The 27255-nt window shown below is 29.9% G+C and overlaps 1 protein-coding gene across 1 annotated transcript in view; it reads right to left on the bottom strand.

The window, feature by feature from the left end:
* Nucleotides 1-4235: 4235 nt before the first annotated feature.
* The window catches only part of LOC108909181 (DNA-directed RNA polymerases I, II, and III subunit RPABC3), a 239249-nt gene continuing 216229 nt past the window's right edge, over nucleotides 4236-27255 (bottom strand). The window contains exon 4 of the mRNA XM_018713429.2: nucleotides 4236-4411. Within this exon, the coding sequence (XP_018568945.1) occupies nucleotides 4294-4411 (118 nt within the window). The 3' untranslated portion in view covers nucleotides 4236-4293. The remainder of the gene's footprint in view (nucleotides 4412-27255) is intronic.

Below are 27255 nucleotides of genomic sequence, written 5' to 3'. Positions count from 1 at the left end.
TAGCGGTTAAAAATTATTATTATAAACGAAAATGTTTCACTTAACTTTTGGAATAATGGAATGAAATATGTAGGCACAATTCTTCAATCTTCTCTAAATTTTTGATCTTGCTACAAATCAGGAAGAAATATGAGAAACAATCCAGTTTTTTAGATTAAAAAATCATGAAGTACTAATCCAGTCCAATGAGTGTTCAAAAGAAAGGTATAGAGTGCATAAAAATTTAAGTTAATTTAATTTCCTATAGAATTGTTGCTTTACATGTCGAATATACGTTACTGAAAATCGATAATTATCGAGAAAATCATTTTTACCCCTTTTTCAAACATTTGCTTCTGGTACCTCCCACGATCAGTTTTCAGAAAAATTGTCGAAATAAAGTTGTAGAGCATTGAATTTCCTTCAATTTAATATATTATAACAGGTTTCAATTGGAATTACCTTATTCCTATCGTTAAAATGTTGTTATTCATCATGAAAACAAGTTACAGCAGTTAAAACGCAACAGGCTCTCAACATACTCATTTCTAGAGGAACATCGAAATTGAGCGTACATATTAGAAATTCTGTAACTTTGGATCTGGCAAAAGTGTATATCAGATTGAAGGAAATTCAATGCTCTACAACGTTGTTTCTGACAATTGTTCTGAGAACCGATCGTGGAAGGCACTAGAAACAAATGTTTGAAAAAAAGAGAGGTAAAAATAATTTTTTCGAAAATTACTGATTTTCAATAACGTATATCTCGAAAATCGTTGGGAATTCCACAAACATGTAAAGCAACAATTCTCCCGCCATTAGCTCACCTCTCAAGGGCGGGATCTTTTAGTATGTACGTTTATCTCCTAACTATTCCTAACAAAGTCCTCGTATTTTTCATTACACGCTACAATGCATTCATTGACTGGACTATACCCAAAAACAAAATAAAAATGTTGAAAGTCCCGCTGGAAGATTTGACCCCGCCGAAAACGCTGTTGGTTTTCCTTTATTTTCTGTAGCTTGGCAAAAAACAAATCGTACAACAATTCCAAATTGTCATCGGAATGTGCTTGGGAAATATTTAGAAAAAATTCTCATACCTTGCCCTCAAAATTATCAGAAAAACGGAAATCAAATTCAAAATTAATTAAGCCATCCCCATACTTTCAAGATATTGTAAAAATGAAATATGATGTGTTTATCATTTTTTGCCAGGAATTAATTTCTTTAAGTATAATGGGGTAAATTATAGCCCTTAATTCTATATTATTTACTTTCCCACTGGTTTTGACTATTATGCTATCATTAGGGAAAAAGAAAAATGATAATCATTGGAAAATAAATTGTTGCACAAACTACTATTAAATAGCATTATAATTTTTGTTTAGGTACATATGAAAATATTAATAAACTTTAAAAAAACTTTTAAGTTATCGGGACATATTAAGAACAATGGATTAAAATGAACTCTAATTTACCCCATGACACTATCATTCAGTATTACAATTTCTTTAGGAAATTAATTTCTTTTATTTAGTTAACAAACCAACTCTGTTTTCTTAAGAAACACATTTTATTATGGTACATTTGTTTTCGTCATAGTTAATATTAGAGGCAGATTTAACAAACTGCTCTGTAACCCTGAAAAAGCGTTCTAACAGGAAAAAGTGTAAAAAATATACAGGGGGTTCCGTAAAAAAAACAAATTTGGTGTGTATATCTCCAAAAGTTTTTTTTTGATAAAAGCAATGGTTACCTTTTGAAACATTAGTAAAGGGAAATGAATTTCTTATGAAAAATGAGTAAAAAATCACTTACTTTTTCGATATCTTCAAACACAATGGAATTACAGTAGAATGTAACATTTTACGTGATGACCTAGTACATAATACTTATACTATTTGCCCACCCCTTAATAATTTTATGGCAGAAATGTATTCATGTCAGTTTTATATACTCTTTCAAATCGTAAGATAATAAGTCTTACTGAAAATGGTGCATGCAAGTATTTTCAATAAATTGAAGAAATACATACCAAATTACATTTTTTGCGAATTTTTACATTATTTGCCAGAAATTTAATATACACTTACCTGCAAACTTAACGATAATGATGTCTTTGTTATAANATTATAACAGGTTTCAATTGGAATTACCTTATTCCTATCGTTAAAATGTTGTTATTCATCATGAAAACAAGTTACAGCAGTTAAAACGCAACAGGCTCTCAACATACTCATTTCTAGAGGAACATCGAAATTGAGCGTACATATTAGAAATTCTGTAACTTTGGATCTGGCAAAAGTGTATATCAGATTGAAGGAAATTCAATGCTCTACAACGTTGTTTCTGACAATTGTTCTGAGAAACGATCGTGGAAGGCACTAGAAACAAATGTTTGAAAAAAAGAGAGGTAAAAATAATTTTTTCGAAAATTACTGATTTTCAATAACGTATATCTCGAAAATCGTTGGGAATTCCACAAACATGTAAAGCAACAATTCTCCCGCCATTAGCTCACCTCTCAAGGGCGGGATCTTTTAGTATGTACGTTTATCTCCTAACTATTCCTAACAAAGTCCTCGTATTTTTCATTACACGCTACAATGCATTCATTGACTGGACTATACCCAAAAACAAAATAAAAATGTTGAAAGTCCCGCTGGAAGATTTGACCCCGCCGAAAACGCTGTTGGTTTTCCTTTATTTTCTGTAGCTTGGCAAAAAACAAATCGTACAACAATTCCAAATTGTCATCGGAATGTGCTTGGGAAATATTTAGAAAAAATTCTCATACCTTGCCCTCAAAATTATCAGAAAAACGGAAATCAAATTCAAAATTAATTAAGCCATCCCCATACTTTCAAGATATTGTAAAAATGAAATATGATGTGTTTATCATTTTTTGCCAGGAATTAATTTCTTTAAGTATAATGGGGTAAATTATAGCCCTTAATTCTATATTATTTACTTTCCCACTGGTTTTGACTATTATGCTATCATTAGGGAAAAAGAAAAATGATAATCATTGGAAAATAAATTGTTGCACAAACTACTATTAAATAGCATTATAATTTTTGTTTAGGTACATATGAAAATATTAATAAACTTTAAAAAAACTTTTAAGTTATCGGGACATATTAAGAACAATGGATTAAAATGAACTCTAATTTACCCCATGACACTATCATTCAGTATTACAATTTCTTTAGGAAATTAATTTCTTTTATTTAGTTAACAAACCAACTCTGTTTTCTTAAGAAACACATTTTATTATGGTACATTTGTTTTCGTCATAGTTAATATTAGAGGCAGATTTAACAAACTGCTCTGTAACCCTGAAAAAGCGTTCTAACAGGAAAAAGTGTAAAAAATATACAGGGGGTTCCGTAAAAAAAACAAATTTGGTGTGTATATCTCCAAAAGTTTTTTTTTGATAAAAGCAATGGTTACCTTTTGAAACATTAGTAAAGGGAAATGAATTTCTTATGAAAAATGAGTAAAAAATCACTTACTTTTTCGATATCTTCAAACACAATGGAATTACAGTAGAATGTAACATTTTACGTGATGACCTAGTACATAATACTTATACTATTTGCCCACCCCTTAATAATTTTATGGCAGAAATGTATTCATGTCAGTTTTATATACTCTTTCAAATCGTAAGATAATAAGTCTTACTGAAAATGGTGCATGCAAGTATTTTCAATAAATTGAAGAAATACATACCAAATTACATTTTTTGCGAATTTTTACATTATTTGACAGAAATTTAATATACACTTACCTGCAAACTTAACGATAATGATGTCTTTGTTATAACTTTCTGTGTAAATGAAGTTAAATTTTATTCATTTTTTAAATCACAATTTTTGACTGAAGTGTAATTATATACATTATTATTATGTATAACTTTATAATTATAAAACACATATTTGCACTTAATTACTTTTGTTAAGGCATGCAATTGCTCGTTGATAGAAGTTTGTTACCGAGAGCAATTAAAACATTTGGATAAATTGAGTAAATGTGAATAATGTTGACACGACAATAATTATTGAGAGTGAATAAATTAATTTGCAACAATTTTATTTTGCCGTATCATTCTGCATTTTTTCTTTTTCGGGAAATCACTTTACTCAGTTTATGCGAGATTTCCGATTTTTTTAATTTTAAATCATCCCACTTTTTTGCTATTTGGGTGGGGCCATGAGAAAATGAATGAAATGAAAGTCAAAACTACCATTTATTAAAACTTTTTTAATAAAAAATGTTTATTAACTTATACTGTACAAAATTTGGCGAAAATTACATAAAAATCTTCTTCATCAGTAAGTACATATGCTGGTCCACCTCAAAACTATGCAAGTTATTCGCGTCCCCTTGCAGCCTCATCAGGAGCCCTCCAAATGACACATAGGCGGCCCTGTAAGAATGAGGAAGAATTAAAATGTATTTATGACAACAAATTAATTTCTAGAAATAATTAATTAAATAGAATCAATATAGCTTTAGAACATTTAGTGGGTGTAGGTATACATAATGTAGCACGGACGTTACGACAAACTTTAGGGTTAACCTCTCTGCAAAAAAATAAAAAAAAAACAGGAGGATCAATTTTTTTTCTCCGTCAAAAGTTGGAAGTTAAATTTTTCAAGAGTCACTGAAGATACAGATTTCAAATTTGCCACAGAGCAGTTCCTTCTTAGTAGCTACCTTTATTTAAATATAAAACTAACTACTAACGAAGTGTCAGAATTAGAAGCGGTATGAAGAGTTTCAACTCCCAAAAAGTTATCTGGGATTAGAGAAAATCTTTTTACAATTTTTTAATGGATCATTCGCATTAAAAATGTTTGTGCTTCTTGAGTTTTCCTCGTAGAATGCAAAATTCGTATTTATTTACAAGAAAGTAGTCAAACGGATACATTCAACTTCTTCATAATTACACACCTTTAATTCTTGAAAAATTAGAAAATAATTGACTTTTATTAATTGCTGACGATATTTGGATTTTTACCCGTGAACCAATCTACAGAATATGGGACACAAAAACTTTGAAGGGAAATTGTTCATCTAATTTCAAAAGTTTTGAAGGACTAGTCATTTGGAATTATTTTAGGAAAAAAGTTTCTGCTGTTTTTTTGATGCCTTAAGACTTAAAGCCTGTAATATCGTTGATTTTACACTTTGCATTCACTTGTTTTTTTTTTAAAACGTATTAAACTCATCATTACTTAAAATGTATTGGTTGCAACAGTTAAAAATTTTTATGTAATATCCTGTAAAAGTGTATTTACAGAAAATTGAAATAATTTAATAGGTAACCTATAAATAATAACAGTCAATAGTGATATTACATTTTATGCCTTCATTTCGCAATCAAAAATTGTCGCTAAATCTCCTATTCTACAGAATTGATCTAATTCAAATACGGATAAAGATATTATCGTTATAAGTTCACACAAATATGAATTTTAGTTCCATTCATAACTGTATCATAAATACTTCAATGAACATACAAATATTTATGATTAGATAGACAAATATTTAAACATTTATTAATAGTTTCGTGATATAAAATGAGTATCAAGATAGAAATATTAATTTCGTAATAATTTGCCTACTCTAGATTAATATTTCGATCTTAAAATACATTTTACTAATGTACCTATATGCTTTTTGTAACAAGATTTACGACAATAATATTAATATTACTTCATTTTTTGATTTCTGATCGGAGGTAAAAATATGTAATTTCGAATTAGATATTGTCAAATGAAGCCTGTGTGGAAACTTGTTAGTCCAGTGGACAGAGTTCAGAAGTAGTAATTTTCCGAGAAACCCTTACAAATAAGTTATAGAACAACACAAATTAGTGAAGAAAAATGTTTGAAACAATTTACGCCGCAGTAAATGCTTTTTTATTTGATTTACTTCAATTTCTCGGGTGTATCTCACTTTGCGAAGAAAATGCAAGAAATCATTATTGTTCTAAATGAAATTTTATACAAGACAGAATCGCCTCATTTTTTTATTCAAAAAATAATTTTACAATTAACAAAAATTGACAAAATCGATGTTTTTCGTAAAATTGGTGTAAATTTTCAAAAAATTAATTAAACCCCATGAAATATTCGGAAAATGCAATTCATGTATACCTAATAAGCTCTCGAAACCCGCTATTGGACAGATGAATCGATGCTGTGTTATTGAAAATTATACACCATAGTTACTGGAAACTTGAGAATTATGGTAACATTTTTTTCGACTTGCATCTTTAGTGAACTTAGTGAGTAAATACTATAAGACTTCGACGTCGAAAATTGTTACTAACAATATGTGGTTTAAAATATAGTGATGATTCACTCGACTTTTTTTTACTAATCACCTCGTAATAGTACTTTATTCAACTGCGCTTTAAAATCAAATTTATGAAGATTCATCCAATATATTTTTTTTCAAAATGAGACACGTGAACATATTTTTAGGGATAGGGGGTGAAAATTTATGCAAATGCAAGATCTCATAGTTTGTTTTGAACCCTATATGTATTTTATAGAAGTTGAGGGGGAAAATTTATGCGATATTGCAATCATGATCATTGGACAGAGTATTGATAAAGGGGTATTAGCAGGTGCCCTCCACGAATATCGAGGTCCCATGGCCTCATTACAATTCCTAGGCATACTATATTAGGGTTGGAGACGAAAATTCGTACGATATAACTGTTACATCAACTCACAATCAGTTGTGTCTCATTGTGGAAAAATTCTTTCATTCGATAAATCTTCATAAAATTGGTTTTCGACTTTCAAATTTATTCTTCAAGGTAGCTCATTCTAACAATAAACTCTTATTACATTCATATACAGGCGTTGACTGGAAAAGACAAAGTCGAATGAATAATCGTTACATCTGAAAAATTACGGTTGTCATAATTTTTCTTCGATTTTTCGACATTTTTTGGGGATTGGATCATCAGTTCGGTAATTTTGTCACGCACCATTCGGAAGCTTACAATTTTCTGTAAATTATAAGATTTTTTAAAAAAAATTTAGATCAAATAGAGGGCAGTATGGGGAGCAGTGGGAAAATAATGTCCCATATGTAATTGGTTTTTGCTGTGCAAAATTTTGAAAATTTGCAATTTTTTTTTTAATCTGAATTGCAAAATTATTATGCAAAATCTATCGAACCGATTTTGATGAAATTTGGTGTGATGAGTCTACATAACATGAAGTTTTCTTGAGCCAAGTATAAAGGCCCTACACCCAATTTAAATACACCAAAAAAATTCCCTAAAAAGTATTGTTTTTTAACCCCACTTTTGTGAATTTTTCGATTTTTACCATAATAATCATGATTCATTCGATTTGTAACCAGTCATGTATTGTAAAAAATTTAATTTCAAACATTTTTTTCCTCTTTCATTTTCGCCTAAAATCAACTCTTAAAAAGATACATAATTAAATAGGAAGAAAAATATGACATTTTTACAACTTTTTTAACATATTGTGCCGCCAAAAGGTAAGCCCACTTTTTTTTTTATGCGCATAGAAAAATTTTCATTTCTAGTGATATTTGAAAGCCAAAAAGCCAAAAATCTCCGTGGATATACGATTCACCCAAATATGGCTTTTTGAAACAGATACCGTCTGGACTACTATGGCAGCTTAGTGGTTTATTACAATGATATTTAAATTAAAATTTAAAGAGGTACAAAACCACTCCAGATATTAATGAAAGGAAGTAGCGGCGGCGGCGGCGGCTGGTGCGGGGCGGCTCATTTGAAAATACAAAATTACTCAATAATAGTTAAATTTAAATCGTAGAAAAGAAGTCAACTCTTAATTGGTTTAACATATCTACTCAAAATAGAGTCAAGAGTCACTCACTTGATAGTTAGCAGAAACTCGGATTATAGTGAAATTTTTTTTACAGTGTACTAAAGGCAGTAATTTTGTCTATGCATCTCCATTGTCCGTGACGAAGGCACACACTATTTATACATGCCGCAAAAGTACCATCTCCTGTTGTTCTAACGATATTCACGAAGGAAGTATGGATAGTGGTCGTGGTCCAAAAATCACAACCAGCTAACCACACTGCCACCGTGTACACCGTTACACTAGCAGCCTCCCTTTGCACGACAGGATCTCGTGAGTCTTCCCTGGGAATATCTCCTTTTAATACGCCGATTATCGACATAATTGTTCTATTTCCAGTGCCAATCAATACCCCGGTTACGACTTGAAAGGCGAGAAATCCGAGACGTACGTAAAACAAACGCCTACACTGTAAAGGCGATAGCGTTTAAGTATTAATAAAATTGCTCATTTTTTTAAAGCGTGACGAGTTTCATTGCGCGATACCTCACGATAAGGATAGGCTCGTTCTCGCTACCTATCGGTCGGCAGCTTGGGCAATTAATAAATTACGAATTGCTTTCAGATGACTACAGTGCGGTATTTTTTTTAACGGTTAATACAAGTACAAGTAGTTTCAACGTAATTGTTTCTTACATTAAGTTAGATTACATACAGAGTGTAACCAAACATTTGGTCAAACTTTAATGGCAAACTTTACCCAATTACCGATAAATACACGTGTCCAAAAACTGATTACTGTTCCAGATAAAGGGTGTTTAAAATTATTAATAAAAATTTATCTTATCAAGATGCAAACAAAACAATTTTACTCTTTAAAAGAACTGATTTAGTAAAACGGGCTATACATATGCCAAAACAATTCTTATTGATTAATCTAGACATACTGTCGCCACTTTAGACATTGTCGTTTCAAAGTTCTATTTCTTCTAAAACCATTGTAAGTGTCGCAGGTACAGAAAGCGCGCCTTTTGCTTTTTCCCGTTTTTATAGTAAACAAAAAAAGGTCAGAGGTACTAAATAAATAATTTTATTTGCAATTTCGCTACCACTCCTTAAGATATTTCACCGAAAGGTTTTTTAACCATAGAATTCCATAACAATACTAAATTATGATTGCTGTTTTGCCATATTTTTTGTTACTAGATGTTTGCAAAATTGGAAATGGGAATGGAATATACGTCATTTTATTTGCTGTAAAACGCGGTAGGTATATTTGTTACATGCCGCTAAAACATATCGTTACAAAGAAAAATGAATTTCAATTTTTTACCACTGCTGCCAATTTGAATGGACACCTAACATTTTGGAAGATGTCTAATGTTTGTGATATTTGCAGTTATTTGTACCTTGCAAAAATTATTATTAAATCATTATTTTGCTGCTCATATTTGTTATTTAATATTTCATTATATTTTCATTCGGATAATTTGTACTAGTCGGTATATATTATACATTATACATCTTTAAATACGGAGTTTTAAAATACAATCGTTTCGTTTTTATTTAAAAACGTCTCCAGGTCTGAAAACATTAAACATTGTTTAACAAAATATATCCAAATATATGTTTACTTGTTATGTTTTTAGATATAATACTTATTAAAAAGTTTTTAATGTTTTCAGTCGTGAGGAAGTTTTTAAATAAAAACGAAACGTCAACTACATCTTAAAAGTCTTATTATACTATACCGAATCGTAGAAATAGAACAATTTATTGTTCGTCAAGAAAAATAATAAAAATATATTATTTAATGCGGTTAAGCAAATGTCAATATTAATAACGAATAATAACCAAATAACGTTTAATTTTCAATGAAGCAATGATTGTTTAAACTAGAGGTTACCATTCGATTAGGTTGGTTTAAATACATACTTGGGTAGTATATGAATGAAATTAGAATACTCGTATGTACTTCCAAATACTCAACTTTTCTTTAAGTAACAAGTAAGCCTGATATATTATCTTTGGTTATCTTATCTGATACCAAATTTCACTGAAATATCTAAAAAAAAATATCTAAAGGTAATTAAAAAATTGTAACAAAAATAAAGATTGAAGTTTAGTAATTGACAAAATTTGATCTAAATCCGTTTATTTTCGTGCAAGGAAATTACTCTTGAAATATAGTCCAGTTATTTTCAGACACTCTGTATAAATTTGTGACTATTAATTATTTTTGGATATCTGTTAATTCCACAAGTAAAAACAATTGAAAAAGTAAGCCTTAAATGCAGGAATAATTTAAGATTTCACTAAATCAATATAGCAGATTTTCGTGTCGATCGTTGTTCAAACTGCATAGGGTGCAACTACAACATGCACTTTGAATTAGTGGATTGTATATATATATATATATATATACACTAATAAAAAACAATTAATAAATTCACTCACCTAATATCTATTCAAATATCAAAGGAAATAATTATAAAATTTGAAAGAATTCTGTAGGTCACTAGTGTTTATAACGATGAATTACCATCTACTAATCATGTTTCGTACCAACGCCAGTGTCAATTTGTAGTTTTTTATTTTTTTGCTCAATAGAAAAAAGAAGCAGTTAAAGGCATGCCTGAACAATGTATTTGTATGTAAGTTATACCAAGTAAATCACTCATTGGTTCTACATCCCCTAAAAAAGCAATAATGGGGTCGTTTGCGATTTTTTTTTTATAAATTTTTAAAAAGACTTGCCTAAAACATCATTACTAGTTGTTTTTTGATGCTGGATTGTTTTGTTTAAAAAAAAACAATATTTCGTTTCCAATTATGTACTTCATCAATGGGTTGCTACAAACAGTTTAAAATTCGTCATTTAAGCGGCTAATCACTACAAAGAACAATAAATTAATTGCTTTTGTTATCTGGATTAAAAAAAAAAACAAAAAAAAAACGTAAACACTGAAGAAATTCAAAGTAGTAACACTTAAAATACTGAAAAAAAAACACTTATTAAAATATCTTTCCAAATATATTTTGAAGGAATCAGTGAAATAACAAATTAAAAAAATATATAGTGAGGATGTCTTCAAATCTCTATCCTATATTAGTCCACACAAATTAACAAACAAAAGACCAATGTAATATTTTCATTAAAACAGCAAAAAGAAACAAAATATCAGTTCTCTATTAACTAAAAAAATTAATTCAGGAAAAAATATTTCCCTAATTTACTTATACGAAAATCTCTGAGTTCTTCCCCGAGTCTTCTGAATCTTCCTATTCCAGAGTTTCATGCTCTTTGTCTTTATCAGCTTCCAAAAACGGACCAATACTATTTTATGAAATATATTATTTATATTGGCAAACATAACCCTTGTTATTCTGGATTGCAACAAAACTTAAATTTTTCAGATTATGGGGAAAAAATTTTCTCGAGGACAAATTTTCCAGAACTTTTGGATTTTAGTTTGGTTTGTATGTTTGTCCCGAACGACCGATGTGCATGGACCTGCTATAAATTATTACGAGGATGATTTGAATTGAACTTATCAAATTCATTTTATCAATTAGTTTGTTGTTAAAATCGATTAAAATAATACTTTTTGGAGTTACTATTAAATAAATATAGGTACGTTGAATATCATGCTGTTGTTACGGCAAAACATGTTAAATATTACGACTTATTGCCACATCCAGTCTAATCTGCGGATTTCTTGCTCATTGTCAGACTTCTTTTCAAAATAAAAAAATTCTTGGTAGCCAACGATTTTTATCAGATGAAGAATTTTAAGGATGTTAGATTTGTACAATAAAAGTACTGGAACAGAGCTTCCATTATACATAGAATTTAAAGGGTAATGACATTTAATTAACGATACAAGTTTTATTATGGGATGTTTAATGAAACGAATTGGACTATACAGGAGAAGCGGTCAGCCGAGTTTTGCGCAATCAAAGGAGTTTCGTTGAGCCATAATCAAACGTGTATCGTTCAATATTTTACCTTTATCGCTAAATATAACTTTTAATTTAATTAATGCAATAACTTTTTACAGTAAAATTCAAGGAAATCATTATATTCATCTATAATCAATACATACCTGTATATCAAGTGATCATTGTTATGTAACGGTTGTGACACTTGAAGCATTTGACATTTGTTATATTTTGTTGGTATCATTATTAAAATAAATATTGATATTATTTTCCATTCCTTATTAAAAAGAAACAACAGGGTCGTTATAAAAACTGATGCTTTCATGAGTTTCATTATACATGTTTCAATGACAACAACGTAGGCCAAAAGTAAATTAAAGCTACTGACTAGGTAATCATACTATTTCATACAAGAAAAGAAAATAATTGTTCGGTGAAGTAAATATGTTTTATTTATTAACATATTTATACAATTTTATCATTACACATTTTATCCATTTGATATAGTTTACTTCTGAATTTAACAAAATATTTCTCTTGCTTCCCAACATACTTTCAAATGGAAACAAACAATAATCATTATAATAGAGGTACATATATCTTAATTTAAAGAGAAGACATAACGTTTAACAAAACAAAGCAAAATTATTATTACAAATATCTGTTCAATTAAAAATATGTACAAATTATTGATTTGCATTTATTTATTTTCGATTAAAACAGACATATTTAAATAAAAAAATAATCTAACCGAAAACAGTATTTCCTTAAATTAACAAAATATTTTTGTCAAATTTTAAATATCAGTCGGTCAATAGCCAGCAGCAAACGGTGCTGGCCATTGAGCAAATTGTTGTCCTTTGTTCTTGTCATTACTGTGAGTGTTTGCTGTTTTATAGTTTTAAATAATTGTAATATCAATACGCATAATAATTTTTGTATATTTTTTATAGTTTTCTTCGATTTTGCTTACATACATAGATATGTATTTTTTGAATTTCGTAAAATGTTATGGCAAATATTGTTCATATTAAGAATTCTCACAATAACTAGCTAACACTACTAAGGGTTTAACATTTTTTTCTCTAGTAGTAAAGGAGATATGTACAATTAATTACTGGAGGAGCATTTTACGTTCTATTAGTTATATCGGTCTCACTATTACGGTATAAAGAAGTGTTAAATCCTATATCAATATGTTACTGAGAATAAGTTAATAGTTAATCAGAAAGCGAAAAAACAATTCATGGTACACGCAAATAATAGAATAAACAGATACAATGAATTAACTAAAACATATATTTTGTTGGGCATATATGATCAAATAAGTTAGTTAATGGTATCAAAAATTGTTTGATATAAAGAATTAGTTTTCTATGTGTAGTTGTGCTGAGAATTTTTCGTTTTGTTCTCACAGAAAGTTCATTTATGGGTTCACAGTTACTCTTAGACTAAACATTTATGAAAGAGTACCTACTGGAATTCTGGTAAAATAAGAGGATTTAATTTACTTTATTTATATATGCTGTGACGCTACTATTGGTTACTATTGGCACTGGCAACTTAGCAACATATTTAAGTCATACCATATGTACAAAAATTTAATGAAAGTTCCTAGTTCTGTACTTTTCAGTAACAAAATATTTTAAGTAGAAAAATAACATTTAAAACAAACTTTCTCTTATGCAAACGGCCTTACTTATTTAAAATGATCAAAAAACAATAACCGAATTTTCTATTTTAGAGTTCATAACTTTTAATTAAAATTTATATTTTTTTTCCATTTTTGTGTTGAACGAAGAGCTTTCATTCTTTGTCGAGTTGCTGGAAATAGTTCAGTGATTCCTATTAATCCCGGGAGATTTCTAACAGAGAGCTCGAATCCTAAATAGAGGACGTATTTTATTGTCGGAAAAGAACATTTTCTGTAATATTATTAAAGTAAGAAATTGATAGCCATGATAAATCTTTCCATCGGGATTCTCTGCGCTTTTGGAACTCTAATTCCTCGACTAAAAATAGATGTTTCACGTCTAATGCAAGATTCATTATATTCACTCCGACATACTCATAAATTGAATACTGAAATATTACGGAGATGCATTTGCGGAATCTTAAGATAGCCTCCTCTTGCCAAAGAAATAAATCACTGGGAGACCACCGTTGACAATAGTATGTGTCTGGGACAAACTTAATTGCCATCTTGTTGGAGATTAAAACAAAATCATTTTACTAGTTAAACATTCAAAGGCAGAATGTCAACACAACGGCCTGCAATGAATGAACCAAAATGAATGAACGTTTTTTTCATATTTGAGATACAGTGTTAAAGTTAAAAAGAAGATTTTATATCTCTCTGAACAAATGAACATAAAATGGAATTTCTGTACACAACTGAATAAAATGACAAGACGTACTGAAAATTGAGTCACAAATACATGCTTTAAATGTCTTTTGTAAAATTATTTAAATAATTCTAAATTTATACATTTACTAATTGATAATTTGTACCAAAAGCTTCCTGACAAGTCATTAGGTATATTTTTGTTTTAATTAAAATTTGAGTTCTAAAAATTACAAACAATGGTTATTTGCATTGAAATTGAAACCAGACGACCATTGAATGCGCCGGATATTTGATTTGATGTTGGAGAATCAACAAGTGGACGGTGATTTTGCCAAGAAAGAAAATTATATTTAGTGACGAGGCGCATTTCTATCTTATTGGGTATGTGAACAAGCAAAATTGTCGATTTGGGGCAGAAGCAATCCTCGTGTCATTCAAGAATGACCACTGTATAACCAAAGAGTGACAGTGTGGTGTAGATTTTACCTTGGTTTAGATTGGTTCTTTTTTGAAAATGAGGCTCGAAACGCAGTGACTGTCAATGGAGAAATTCTATTGATCTTTTTATGGCCTCATTTGGATGTCATAGATTTGGATGACATGTGGTTCCAGCAGGATGGTACCACGTGAAATTATTCTTTTGTTACGGCAGAAATTTAATGGACGACTCATGTCACGTGCGATCTTACGCCATGCGACTTTTTCTTCTGGGGATTCGTAAAGTCCAAAGTTCTGCTCAAATGAATACCATTCCTGAATTAAAGGCAAACATTTGAAGAGTTATCAACGAAATTCAGCCGCAGAAATGCGTAAGCGTGATATACAATTTTCTTAAAAGTCGAGTTACGGAGGACATCTGTTCTCTTTCATATGTAATGGCAATGTCTGCCCTTTAAAAACATGTAAAAACTTTGCCAATCTTTTAATTAATAAAATCTTTTTTCCTCTTATAAAATCCCGCGCTTCTTTTGGGACACATTTTCTTATATTTACTAACCGATTTTTTATACCGTGCCATAACGAAGACTACGAGTCTTTCGAGTGTTTGAATATGTCAGTTTAGCAAATTTGTTTTCAAAAAATGATTAAATAAGATAAAAATTTGGATGGGCCTAAATCGTTTTGATGTGAAAACTGTAGTTATAAGTAGGTGTAAAAATTTAACCGCGGCGTTTTGTTCTTAAAACAAAGCAATTAATCGAATACGTCAATACCAAAGGGTCTTCAAAACAATTTCTTTTCATTTAATACTTTGTAAAAATAACTCCGTCATCTCTTAAGGTATTTGAATAAAATTTGGTATAGGGGCAGCAGAAGGTGAACGTCGGCTTTTGTTTTACCTAAAACAAAGAGGTTGCCCACGACAGTAATTTTTTTGGCTATTTTTTCTTGTTGATGCAGGTTTTGAGAAAAAACGTGTTTTTGAAATGTCAGTTTATTTGCTGTATGTGTGCTGCATGATTAAAATAAAGGGTTTCCGAAAATAATGGATTTTTATTTTATACTGCAGTTCAATTGAGTACCTGGTAGTAGGTACTCTATTCTAATTAAATTTCACTATTTTTGCTGAATTTGTAAATAAATGAAATATTCCTTACGAATTTGACCAACTTACCCGTAGTAAAAAGTTAATGTCTACTAGTTTTAAAGTTTTCTCAAGATTTTTGTTAATAAGAATAAAAACATGTTTTATCAAGACCCACAATTTTTTATAGAAATATTTTGGTAGTGAGGTATACTCATTTAATTGCTTTGTCCGACTATACCAAGCTGTGGTTAAATTTTAAACACATAATCATGTCTCCCTCTGATGTATTTATTTTATACATATCTATAGTTTTAAATAATATATTAATATTTTTTATTAAAAAATGAATGTCCACACAAAAGCTTAACTTTTTTTTATGCAAAATATGTCCTAAAACTTGCACAACATATAGCTTTTTTGCACACATTTTAAATGTTTTATAAATTTTTAATGAAAACTATACATTTGTAAACAATACTTTTCAGAATGTTGCAGACTTGTTTACATGTAATGACAAATGTAATTTACATGTAATGTACTCTACAGGGTGGTCCGAATTTTATGCAGGAAACTTCGAGGGTAGATGGATCTCTTTAAAATAGTAGGTGTTTGCCTTATAAACATAGATCCGGAACGGCCTCGTTTTAGAGATACAGGGTGTTGAAGTTGTTAAAAAAAAATTGATTTTTTGTTTATATCTCCGGAATCCATCGACCGATTTCAATATAATTTAGTACAGATAATGTATGATAGTAGGCCTTGTATTCCCTAAAATATGAGCTCTAAAGGTCCAACCAGTGGTGTACAACTGGACAGGGTCACCCCTTTTTTATAAAAAAACCAACGCTACTGTATTTTTTACAAGCTGTTGTACCGAATTTATATTCTAATGCACAAAATACGTAAAAAAGGTAACTTGAATTTTTTCCCTAAAGTTCACCGTTCTCAAGTTATTCATACCAATACAATCCCCTTGTGGCAGACACTTCTAACCATAATATTACAAGAATATTTATGTTTATGCTTAAAAGTAAGTGCAATTTGTAAGCACATCAACAAAATTCTTTACACTCATCGCTTTCATCTTTTTGGATTAAAACAATATTTGGAAAATCACGACAAAGGAATGAAAGGCACAGAAATTAAATTTTAAAAGCATTTGACGACGATCCTCGGCTAAGTACACGAAGAACGTCTCGGCAACTTGGGGTGAGTAAATTGAAAATTTGAAAAGTTCTACGTAAGGATGGCAGAAATCCGTACCATTTACAACCTGTGCAAAATTTACTTCCGGGAGATGCAGAGAGACGCCTGAATTTTTATCAGTGGTTGTTTGAATTCTTACTAGAAATACTTTGGACCGATGAGGCTACGTTCACAAGGCGAGGGGTAGTGAATTTTCACAATCTGGATATTTGGTCACAAGAAAATCCTCATGAAATTCGGAGTCATTTCTAAACTTTCTAGAAAACCATCTATTTGAATTATTAGAGGATGTTCCATTAAATATACGACAAAATAGCTGGATACAAATGGATGGTGCTCCTGCGCATTTTAGGAGAATAATACAAGAATGGCTTAATGAAAATTATATGAGATGATGGATAGGTAGAAGACCAAATGCCAATGTCAACCATAATGGTGCAGAGGGTCCAGTGTCTTGGCCAGCCAGATCGCCAGATCTAAACTCCCTGGACTTCTATGTTTGGGGTGACCTACCTGAAAAGTTTACTCTACTCCAATAGATACTAGACCACAACTACTGCAGCGAATAGAAGACGGGTGTAATGAATTAAAAGAAAACCACCACATGATATTAGCTTCAATTAGTTCCATTAATAGAAGATGTCAGAAATGTATCGATGTGGGTGGTTCGCATTTTAAACAATTGCTGTAAATACGTAACGTTAATTTTGTTTCTTGTTTAGTTGTTGTTGCTTGGTAAATGTATTTTTATTATTATTTTGATTTAAATTGTTCTTATTTGTAAAGATAATGCCTCCAGGGAAAACTAAAACACACCAGGAACACTACCTCACAAGTGATGTGGAAAGAATTTTGTTGATGTGCTTACAAATTGCACTTACTTTTAAGCATAAACATAAATATTTTTGTAATATTATGATTTGAAGTGTCTGCCACAAGGGGATTGTATTTGTATGAATAACTTGAAAATGGTGAACCTTAGGGAAAAAATTCAAGTCACCTTTTTTACGTATTTAGTGCATTAGAATATAAATCCGTTACAATAACTTGTAAAAAATACAGTGGCGTAGGTTTTTTTTTAAGAAGGGGGTGACCCCTGTCCAGTTGTACACCACTGGTTAAACCTTTAGAGCTCATATTTTAGGGAATGCATGGCCTACTATCGTACATTATTTGTACCAAATTTTATTGAGATCGGTTAATACATTCCTGAGATATAAACAAAAAATATATATTTTTTTAACATCTTCAATACCCTGTATCTCTAAAACTAGGCCGTTCCAGACCTATGTTTATAAGGCAAACTCCTATTATTTTAAAGAGATCTATCTGTCCTCGAAGTTTCCTGCATAAAATTCGGACCACCCTGTATATTAAGTTATATAAATAGTTTCAAAGAACTCTACTCTATATGTATTTGGATTTGGATTTGGCACATAAACATATTTTTTTACTAATATTTATTTCGTTTTTTCTACCAACACTTAATATTTATTTATTGAAATCTGAACTAAATCTGAGAATTTATTAATTATTTCAATATTTTAATTTATATTTACAATTTTTCATAAACATAAATATAACGTTGCTACAATGACTACTGCTAGTTATATAAAAAATATACATGTTTAAAGTAATAAGCAAAGCATTACAATTTGATTATATATTTTATTAGATATACGTAATGAGAAAAATGAAGCTTGTGTTACTAGTGTAGTGACTTACTTTTTGCATTTAAATTATGTTCCTTTTGAACTGTGACTAAGTTGGCAACAGTTGAAACCGGACGGTCTGCCGAATTTAAAATGGAAAAATATTCCATTACGAATGCCAAATCCTGTGGGGCGCTTTGCCAAGAACTTAGTGGCCTCAGAGTCGTGCGAAACATTTTTCATGGGGACATTGTTGCAAAACATTTATCAAATTGTTATGAATATGCGGCAATTAATACAGTTAGCTTCATCTACACCTGACGTCACCGATGTGCACTGATAACAAATTTTTCATATTTCGATTACATTTATGAGGTAATAATGAACTAAAGGCGTTATTATTTTGTTTACTAATTCAGCGCGTGAACTTGATTTTGGCAAGTATAACTCAGGTGACACAATTTTAGGTGTTTGTCCGCGTGATTTATGTAATGTCGTATTTATAACTGGCACTGGTTTTATAATTGTGAATAACTTGGAGATTTCTAGATGGTTCGTATTATCTCAGAGAAAATTTGCATTCCCAAATGCATAGAACGTCTGTCACAGTAGACGATGTAGTTTAATCGAACTGCCGAAAATATGAAATGATTCACATAAAACTTGGGATAAATTTAAATCGTCGATTTCAGTATTTGTCACGCTTATATGAAGTTCCTGTAAGCACTATAGTAATTTTTAATGAAATGTGACTTTAACACCACACATAAATATTTTTAAATCTATTTTTCAATATTTCCACTTTGACCTGAACTTGTTCTTGGGCTAGGTTCTGTGGGGGCGAATACGCTATCAGAATCCATACACCCGCTCCGATATTCATTTCTGTCCGTGTTGATGTTCCTTAACTAGTCGTATCCAATGTTTCCCATCGTTTTGCAGTATTTCACTGTAGGGTCTTCAGGACTCGGTCGCGGTAAAGCTTTTGCAGAGTCATTCCTGAAGCTGCCAATAGTGAGGAACGGCGAAACCGCCAATGACGATCGGTTTCATACATACCAACAAGAAACAAAACGATTAGCAGGGTCGGCCCCTACAGGGAACAGCCCGAGAACAACAAGAGACCAAAAATTCCTAGCTAGGGCTAAGAAAGTGTTTTGTAAGTCGTAACGAATAAATTAAATAGGCTACGGTAAAATAAACACAAAATAGTAATCTCTAAAACCGACACTTCACCTACCTCGGCTAGANTTAAATAAGATAAAAATTTGGATTGGCCTAAATCGTTTTGATGTGAAAACTGTAGTTATAAGTAGGTGTAAAAATTTAACCGCAGCTTTTTTTTCTTAAAACAAAGCAATTAATCGAATACGTCAATACCAAAAGGTCTTCAAAACAAGTCTCCGACTTCTGGGCTAATTCTCGTAATTAGAATGAGGAGTAGATATTATTATTATTATTTAATACTTTTTAAAAATGACTCCGTCATCTCTTAAGATATACTTGAATAAAATTTGGTACAGGGGCAGCAGAAGGTGAACGTCGGCTTTTGTTTTACCTAAAACAAAGAGGTTGCCCACGACAGTAATTTTTTTGGCTATTTTTTCTTGTTGATGCAGGTTTTGAGAAAAAACGTGTTTTTGAAATGTCAGTTTATTTGCTGTATGTGTGCTGCATGATTAAAATAAAGGGTTTCCGAAAATAATGGATTTTTATTTTATACTGCAGTTCAATTGAGTACCTGGTAGTAGGTACTCTATTCTAATTAAATTTCACTATTTTTGCTGAATTTGTAAATAAATGAAATATTCCTTACGAATTTGACCAACTTACCCGTAGTAAAAAGTTAATGTCTACTAGTTTTAAAGTTTTCTCAAGATTTTTGTTAATAAGAATAAAAACATGTTTTATCAAGACCCACAATTTTTTATAGAAATATTTTGGTAGTGAGGTATACTCATTTAATTGCTTTGTCCGACTATACCAAGCTGTGGTTAAATTTTAAACACATAATCATGTCTCCCTCTGATGTATTTATTTTATACATATCTATAGTTTTAAATAATATATTAATATTTTTTATTAAAAAATGAATGTCCACACAAAAGCTTAACTTTTTTTTATGCAAAATATGTCCTAAAACTTGCACAACATATAGCTTTTTTGCACACATTTTAAATGTTTTATAAATTTTTAATGAAAACTATACATTTGTAAACAATACTTTTCAGAATGTTGCAGACTTGTTTACATGTAATGACAAATGTAATTTACATGTAATGTACTCTACAGGGTGGTCCGAATTTTATGCAGGAAACTTCGAGGGTAGATGGATCTCTTTAAAATAGTAGGTGTTTGCCTTATAAACATAGATCCGGAACGGCCTCGTTTTAGAGATACAGGGTGTTGAAGTTGTTAAAAAAAAATTGATTTTTTGTTTATATCTCCGGAATCCATCGACCGATTTCAATATAATTTAGTACAGATAATGTATGATAGTAGGCCTTGTATTCCCTAAAATATGAGCTCTAAAGGTCCAACCAGTGGTGTACAACTGGACAGGGTCACCCCTTTTTTATAAAAAAACCAACGCTACTGTATTTTTTACAAGCTGTTGTACCGAATTTATATTCTAATGCACAAAATACGTAAAAAAGGTAACTTGAATTTTTTCCCTAAAGTTCACCGTTCTCAAGTTATTCATACCAATACAATCCCCTTGTGGNAATGTCTACTAGTTTTAAAGTTTTCTCAAGATTTTTGTTAATAAGAATAAAAACATGTTTTATCAAGACCCACAATTTTTTATAGAAATATTTTGGTAGTGAGGTATACTCATTTAATTGCTTTGTCCGACTATACCAAGCTGTGGTTAAATTTTAAACACATAATCATGTCTCCCTCTGATGTATTTATTTTATACATATCTATAGTTTTAAATAATATATTAATATTTTTTATTAAAAAATGAATGTCCACACAAAAGCTTAACTTTTTTTTATGCAAAATATGCCCTAAAACTTGCACAACATATAGCTTATTTGCACACATTTTAAATGTTTTATAAATTTTTAATGAAAACTATTCATTTGTAAACAATACTTTTCAGAATGTTGCAGACTTGTTTACATGTATTGACAAATGTCTAAATCGTTTGTTTTTATTTGGAGAAAAAATATATTTTTGAGAGTAATGTACTCGATATTAAGTTATATAAATAATTTCAAAGAACTATATATGTATTTGGATTTGGCACATAAACATATTTTTTTACTAATATTTATTTCGTTTTTTCTACCAACACTTAATATTTATTTATTGAAATCTGAACTAAATCTGAGAATTTATTAATTATTTCAATATTTTAATTTATATTTACAATTTTTCATAAACATAAATATAACGTTGCTACAATGACTACTGCTAGTTATATAAAAAATATACATGTTTAAAGTAATAAGCAAAGCATTACAATTTGATTACATATTTTATTAGATATACGTAATGAGAAAAATGAAGCTTGTGTTACTAGTGTAGTGACTTACTTTTTGCATTTAAATTATGTTCCTCTTGAACTGTGACTAAGTTGGCAACAGTTGAAACCGGACGGTCTGCCGAATTTAAAATGGAAAAATATTCCATTACGAATGCCAAATCCTGTGGGGCGCTTTGCCAAGAACTTAGTGGCCTCAGAGTCGTGCGAAATATTTTTCATGGGGACATTGTTGCAAAACATTTATCAAATTGTTATGAATATGCGGCAATTAATACAGTTAGCTTCATCTACACCTGACGTCACCGATGTGCACTGATAACAAATTTTTCATATTTCGATTACATTTATGAGGTAATAATGAACTAAAAGCGTCATTATTTTGTTTACTAATTCAGCGCGTGAACTTGATTTTGGCAAGTATAACTCAGGTGGCACAATTTTAGGTGTTTGTCCGCGTGATTTATGTAATGTCGTATTTATAACTGGCACTGGTTTTATAATTGTGAATAACTTGGAGATTTCTAGATGGTTCGTATTATCTCAGAGAAAATTTGCATTCCCAAATGCATAGAACGTCTGTCACGATGTAGTTTAATCGAACTGCCGAAAATATGAAATGATTCACATAAATAATGGGGATAAATTTAAATCGTCGATTTCAGTATTTGTCACGCTTATATGAAGTTCCTGTAAGCACTATAGTAATTTTTAATGAAATGTGACTTTAACACCACACATAAATATTTTTAAATCTATTTTTCAATATTTCCACTTTGACCTGAACTTGTTCTTGGGCTAGGTTCTGTGGGGGCGAATACGCTATCAGAATCCATACACCCGCTCCGATATTCATTTCTGTCCGTGTTGATGTTCCTTAACTAGTCGTATCCAATGTTTCCCATCGTTTTGCAGTATTTCACTGTAGGGTCTTCAGGACTCGGTCGCGGTAAAGCTTTTGCAGAGTCATTCCTGAAGCTGCCAATAGTGAGGAACGGCGAAACCGCCAATGACGATTGGTTTCATACATACCAACAAGAAACAAAACGATTAGCAGGGTCGGCCCCTACAGGGAACAGCCCGAGAACAACAAGAGACCAAAAATTCCTAGCTAGGGCTAAGGAAGTGTTTTGTAAGTCGTAACGAATAAATTAAATAGGCTACGGTAAAATAAACACAAAAACCATAGTACTTTAAATATTTTGCTAAATTTGGTCTTATAAATATAAATTGATTTCCATATTTGGTTATTTTAAAATAATATGTTTTCGCTTAACATCTTCCTGATTATATTTTGGTAGGAACAAATTTGATAAGTTTTATGAATCAAGTTAGTATCCAGAAAAAAACTGTTTTAACTTTTCAAAAGAACAATAAATTTATAGTAAAGTCGGCGGAGCGAAACAAAGACATTTTTCGATGACACAATCTTTGGAAAGTGGTCCATATGAAAAACCATTAAATTATGAGCATAAAAATACTAAATTATGCTACGATGAGTTATATAATTAAGGGTAGGATTAAGTCACTTAGACAAATCATTAGCCATTTTTTAGACCTTATCGTATTTGTTTTTGTTTTCGACATATCGGGCTGAGGCGTTTAAACATAACACTCTGTAGACGGGTATAAAACAGTTGAAAACTATACAAAAGTCTCAAGAGATAATTTTTAGTTCAAAATAAAATTTGCATTATTTACTTTTGCTTTAATGGTATTTAAGCTGATACAGATTTTTTCTTAAAATCGTTGATATCAAAAATATATGTATGCCAATGAAATGTTACTTCATATACAAGCTAGTTCATTAATACTTCTACTACCTAAAATAAAAAACTGATCTAAATTAAATATTATTAATGAAGAAAGTTATGGTTTTCATATTTAAACTATTTATAAAGTACCTATACTAAGATAGAATGAAATCTGACTTGTTTCTGTATTTAAGGATTGCAAGTGGTTTTCTTTTTAAATGAAAATAACAAATATCTGAATATTAGAATTAAATTACGTATATGCAAAAAATAAAACTTTTAGAAAAAATTAAATTTTGAAGCGGCAATATTAAAACTGTTTAATGAACTGATTTTTAACCTAAGCAATATTTTAAGTATTAACTATTAATTATTAGCTGCAGTCAGATTTTTGTAGTTTATGTATCTAGATTTTTGGTATCAAAGTATTATGACATATTTTGATAAGCATTTAGGAAAATTTATTTGAAGTAATATAACAACTTTAAAGTAAAGTAGAAAGAACAACAGCGAATAAAAAATACACAATTAAAAAAAATACATAAAATTTGAATCTCAAATATTTCTGAGTGACGTATTTCTTAGCAAAATATAATCAGCACAACTTGTATCCGCACCATTGATTTCAGCAAAGGCATATGTATTTCTTTAAACTTTGAATGGCATTTTATTCAGGTCTTACACAAACAGCACTACATTTCAATATCGGCAATTGTATCTCAAAAACGAAGACTGCAAGGGTTTCTTATAGATAAGAAAACATTCGTAAATTTGAACGAGGAAAACGTTACTTCATTTATGACCATGTTCTTTTGTTACACAGTACAAGAGTTACATGGGACATGTTTATTAGAATGTCCTGTACATTGAAATCAATGAGTAGATAAAGTTTATTAAATAATTTCCAAATTAAGCATTAACACAGAAAATAAGGCAACAAATGTATTTATAATGAAATAGCAAACGAAATACTGATTTTAAGACACCTATCCTATTAGTACAAGTTTTGTAGACACACAGATAAAATAAGACAAGTATGTAGAAACCTTAAAACTTTTATTAGGCACCAAACTGACAACAATTTTAAATAATCTTATTTTTTTTTATATAAACAATTACTATATACACAGATAATCTACAATGATGAAATACTATTAATTATTCATAAATAATATTTAACATCTTTACAACTTACCAATTTCATTTTATTTTAAATCCATTTATGTGGTTGTTAGTATACTTCCTAATGTTAAACTAATATAACTATAAATGACAATATATCAAATATTGATACAATTATTAATATGAATAAAAATGACAGTTTAGAAAAATAGCAACTGAAATTTATGAACGTCGGACTCTCGGTTGGTTGATCACGGTCATACACCTCGATCAAAACATGTTTACCAAAATATATCAAAGGCTTCGAGCTATTTTCAAACGAACATTTGATCGAATTTTGTAATACTCGAAAAAATTAAAATCAAATATATTAAAAGTAAAGTGTACTGTAGTTTGTATATAAAATAATAGTATACAATATACATATACCATTCCTTACTAAACTATATGGAATTATATTTGACAATTTAATTATTTTTCAATTATCAACGTGATGTCAGAGAGCTGTTGGTACCTCCAGCATTTAAAATTAAAATCAACCGTGAACAAATGGATGAGATAACGAGTGATTATTTGACATCAATACTATTCAAAAGCTTAATTTATAAAATTAAATTTCCAGTTATTGCAAATACAAATTCAAATATTAAAAGTCATACAAATTTATATTTTATTTATATTTAAATTGTCATTTCTCGTTTATAAATCTGATACGTATTTAAAAAATGCTGTTTGGCTTTCAAAGTAATTGTAAAATCAAGGCAGTATAAATTCAGTTATGAATAATTATTTAAATAATTCGTATTTATTACAAACTAAACAGATTGTTGTAAACTTAATTATAGCAGAGAAGATTATTACTTTTAAATTAATTTAAGCATTACATTAAAATTCATAAGACAGAACATCGTAATATTTTATGGTAACTAAATAAATTATATAGACTTAGTATCCGTTTAATATTTGTAGAATTTTGATTGGGTAATAATATTGAAATAGTTAACTACCTACCTATGTAATTCTGTGGATAAATAGGAGAGTTCCAAATACATGCTTTTGAAAAAAACGTAAAAATAGTTGCATTATTTACAGATTTTCAAAAAATCGTAGAGATGATTTTCAATTTGAATAAAAGAATAAAATATGATTTTTTAATTATCTAACACTGCAAATAAAATAGTTCTGATAAATTTTACAGTCAAGGAAGATCATTTTTTTTCCTATAGATTAAAAAATGTTATGATTTTTTGGTAGGTACAATTTGTTACCTATAATTGAATTAGAAAAAAAATGTTTAACTAAAAAAAGTTATTATCCCGTAAATTTTTGTTAATAGTTTCTAGACACCCTCTACAATTTGTGGATTTGTCAAGTTTAGTTTTCAGATAAATAATATTATTCGAAGTAAATAGCGATACAACGTATTTTACAGACCAGAGATTCCTTGGATCAAAATAAGCCAACTTGAACCAATTTACTTAATTACAAAAATCAACGCTAATTTACATTTTTTCAATAAACAAGATGTCCCATAATGAATTATACATGAGTAACAGGTGATTTGTGACGTCATAATAGTGATCTGGCTAAACTTATCGTAGTCCAAAAATTGATAGTAACCGATTTGCCAAATTCTGTAGAAACTCAGCAGTAATCTAAATTCTAACACTAATTAAATGACAAGTTTGGCATAAACTAGTTTAGAAAACGTTTTTCATTGTTTCTGTTTTTGTTTGTACGACTATTTATATAAAGTTCATCTACCTACAGTTTAAATCACATTGAATCTTTTAAATGCAAATATCTCGAGAACGGTAATTTCTAGCGATGTTAAGATACACTTTTTTGATATAAAACTGATGGAAAAAGAGATACTGCTACCAGAAAATAAGATACAGTGTGTACCAAAAATTTTGTGAAGTTCTAAGGTAAGTGGCGCCCTCTAGAATGTATGTCAAAATTATGAGGAAATTTGAATTTTTCATGTCTAAAATCTCCCAGGATACCAAATTTAGTTTAAATCGATCAATTACTTCGAAGGTCTTTTAAAAAAATTGAACATAAAACTTTGGTTTTGACACCTTGTAGCTCGTTACTACCAGCTTTTGAACTAAGGTAAGTTTGACCAGATCACATTATTATGACGTCATAAATCACCTGTTACTCTATGTACAACTCCTTATAGGACACCCTGTATAGTGTCGATCTACAGAAAAATTTTACCGAAATTTTTATTCCAAGAAAACACGAAAAATGTGTTTATTCTTAGGAACAAAACATAGGTATTAAAAAATGAAGTCCTATTATGGCAACAGTGTTTGCACAAATATGTTTGTCTCCACAGAAGTTTTCATATCGCTAGATGTTACAACTTTAATTCATGCAATTGTGAATATA

Source organism: Anoplophora glabripennis, unplaced genomic scaffold (assembly GCF_000390285.2).
Source record: "Anoplophora glabripennis isolate ALB-LARVAE unplaced genomic scaffold, Agla_2.0 scaffold318, whole genome shotgun sequence".
Lineage (NCBI taxonomy): Eukaryota > Metazoa > Arthropoda > Insecta > Coleoptera > Cerambycidae > Anoplophora > Anoplophora glabripennis.
This window is presented reverse-complemented; position numbering and strand designations above follow the sequence as displayed.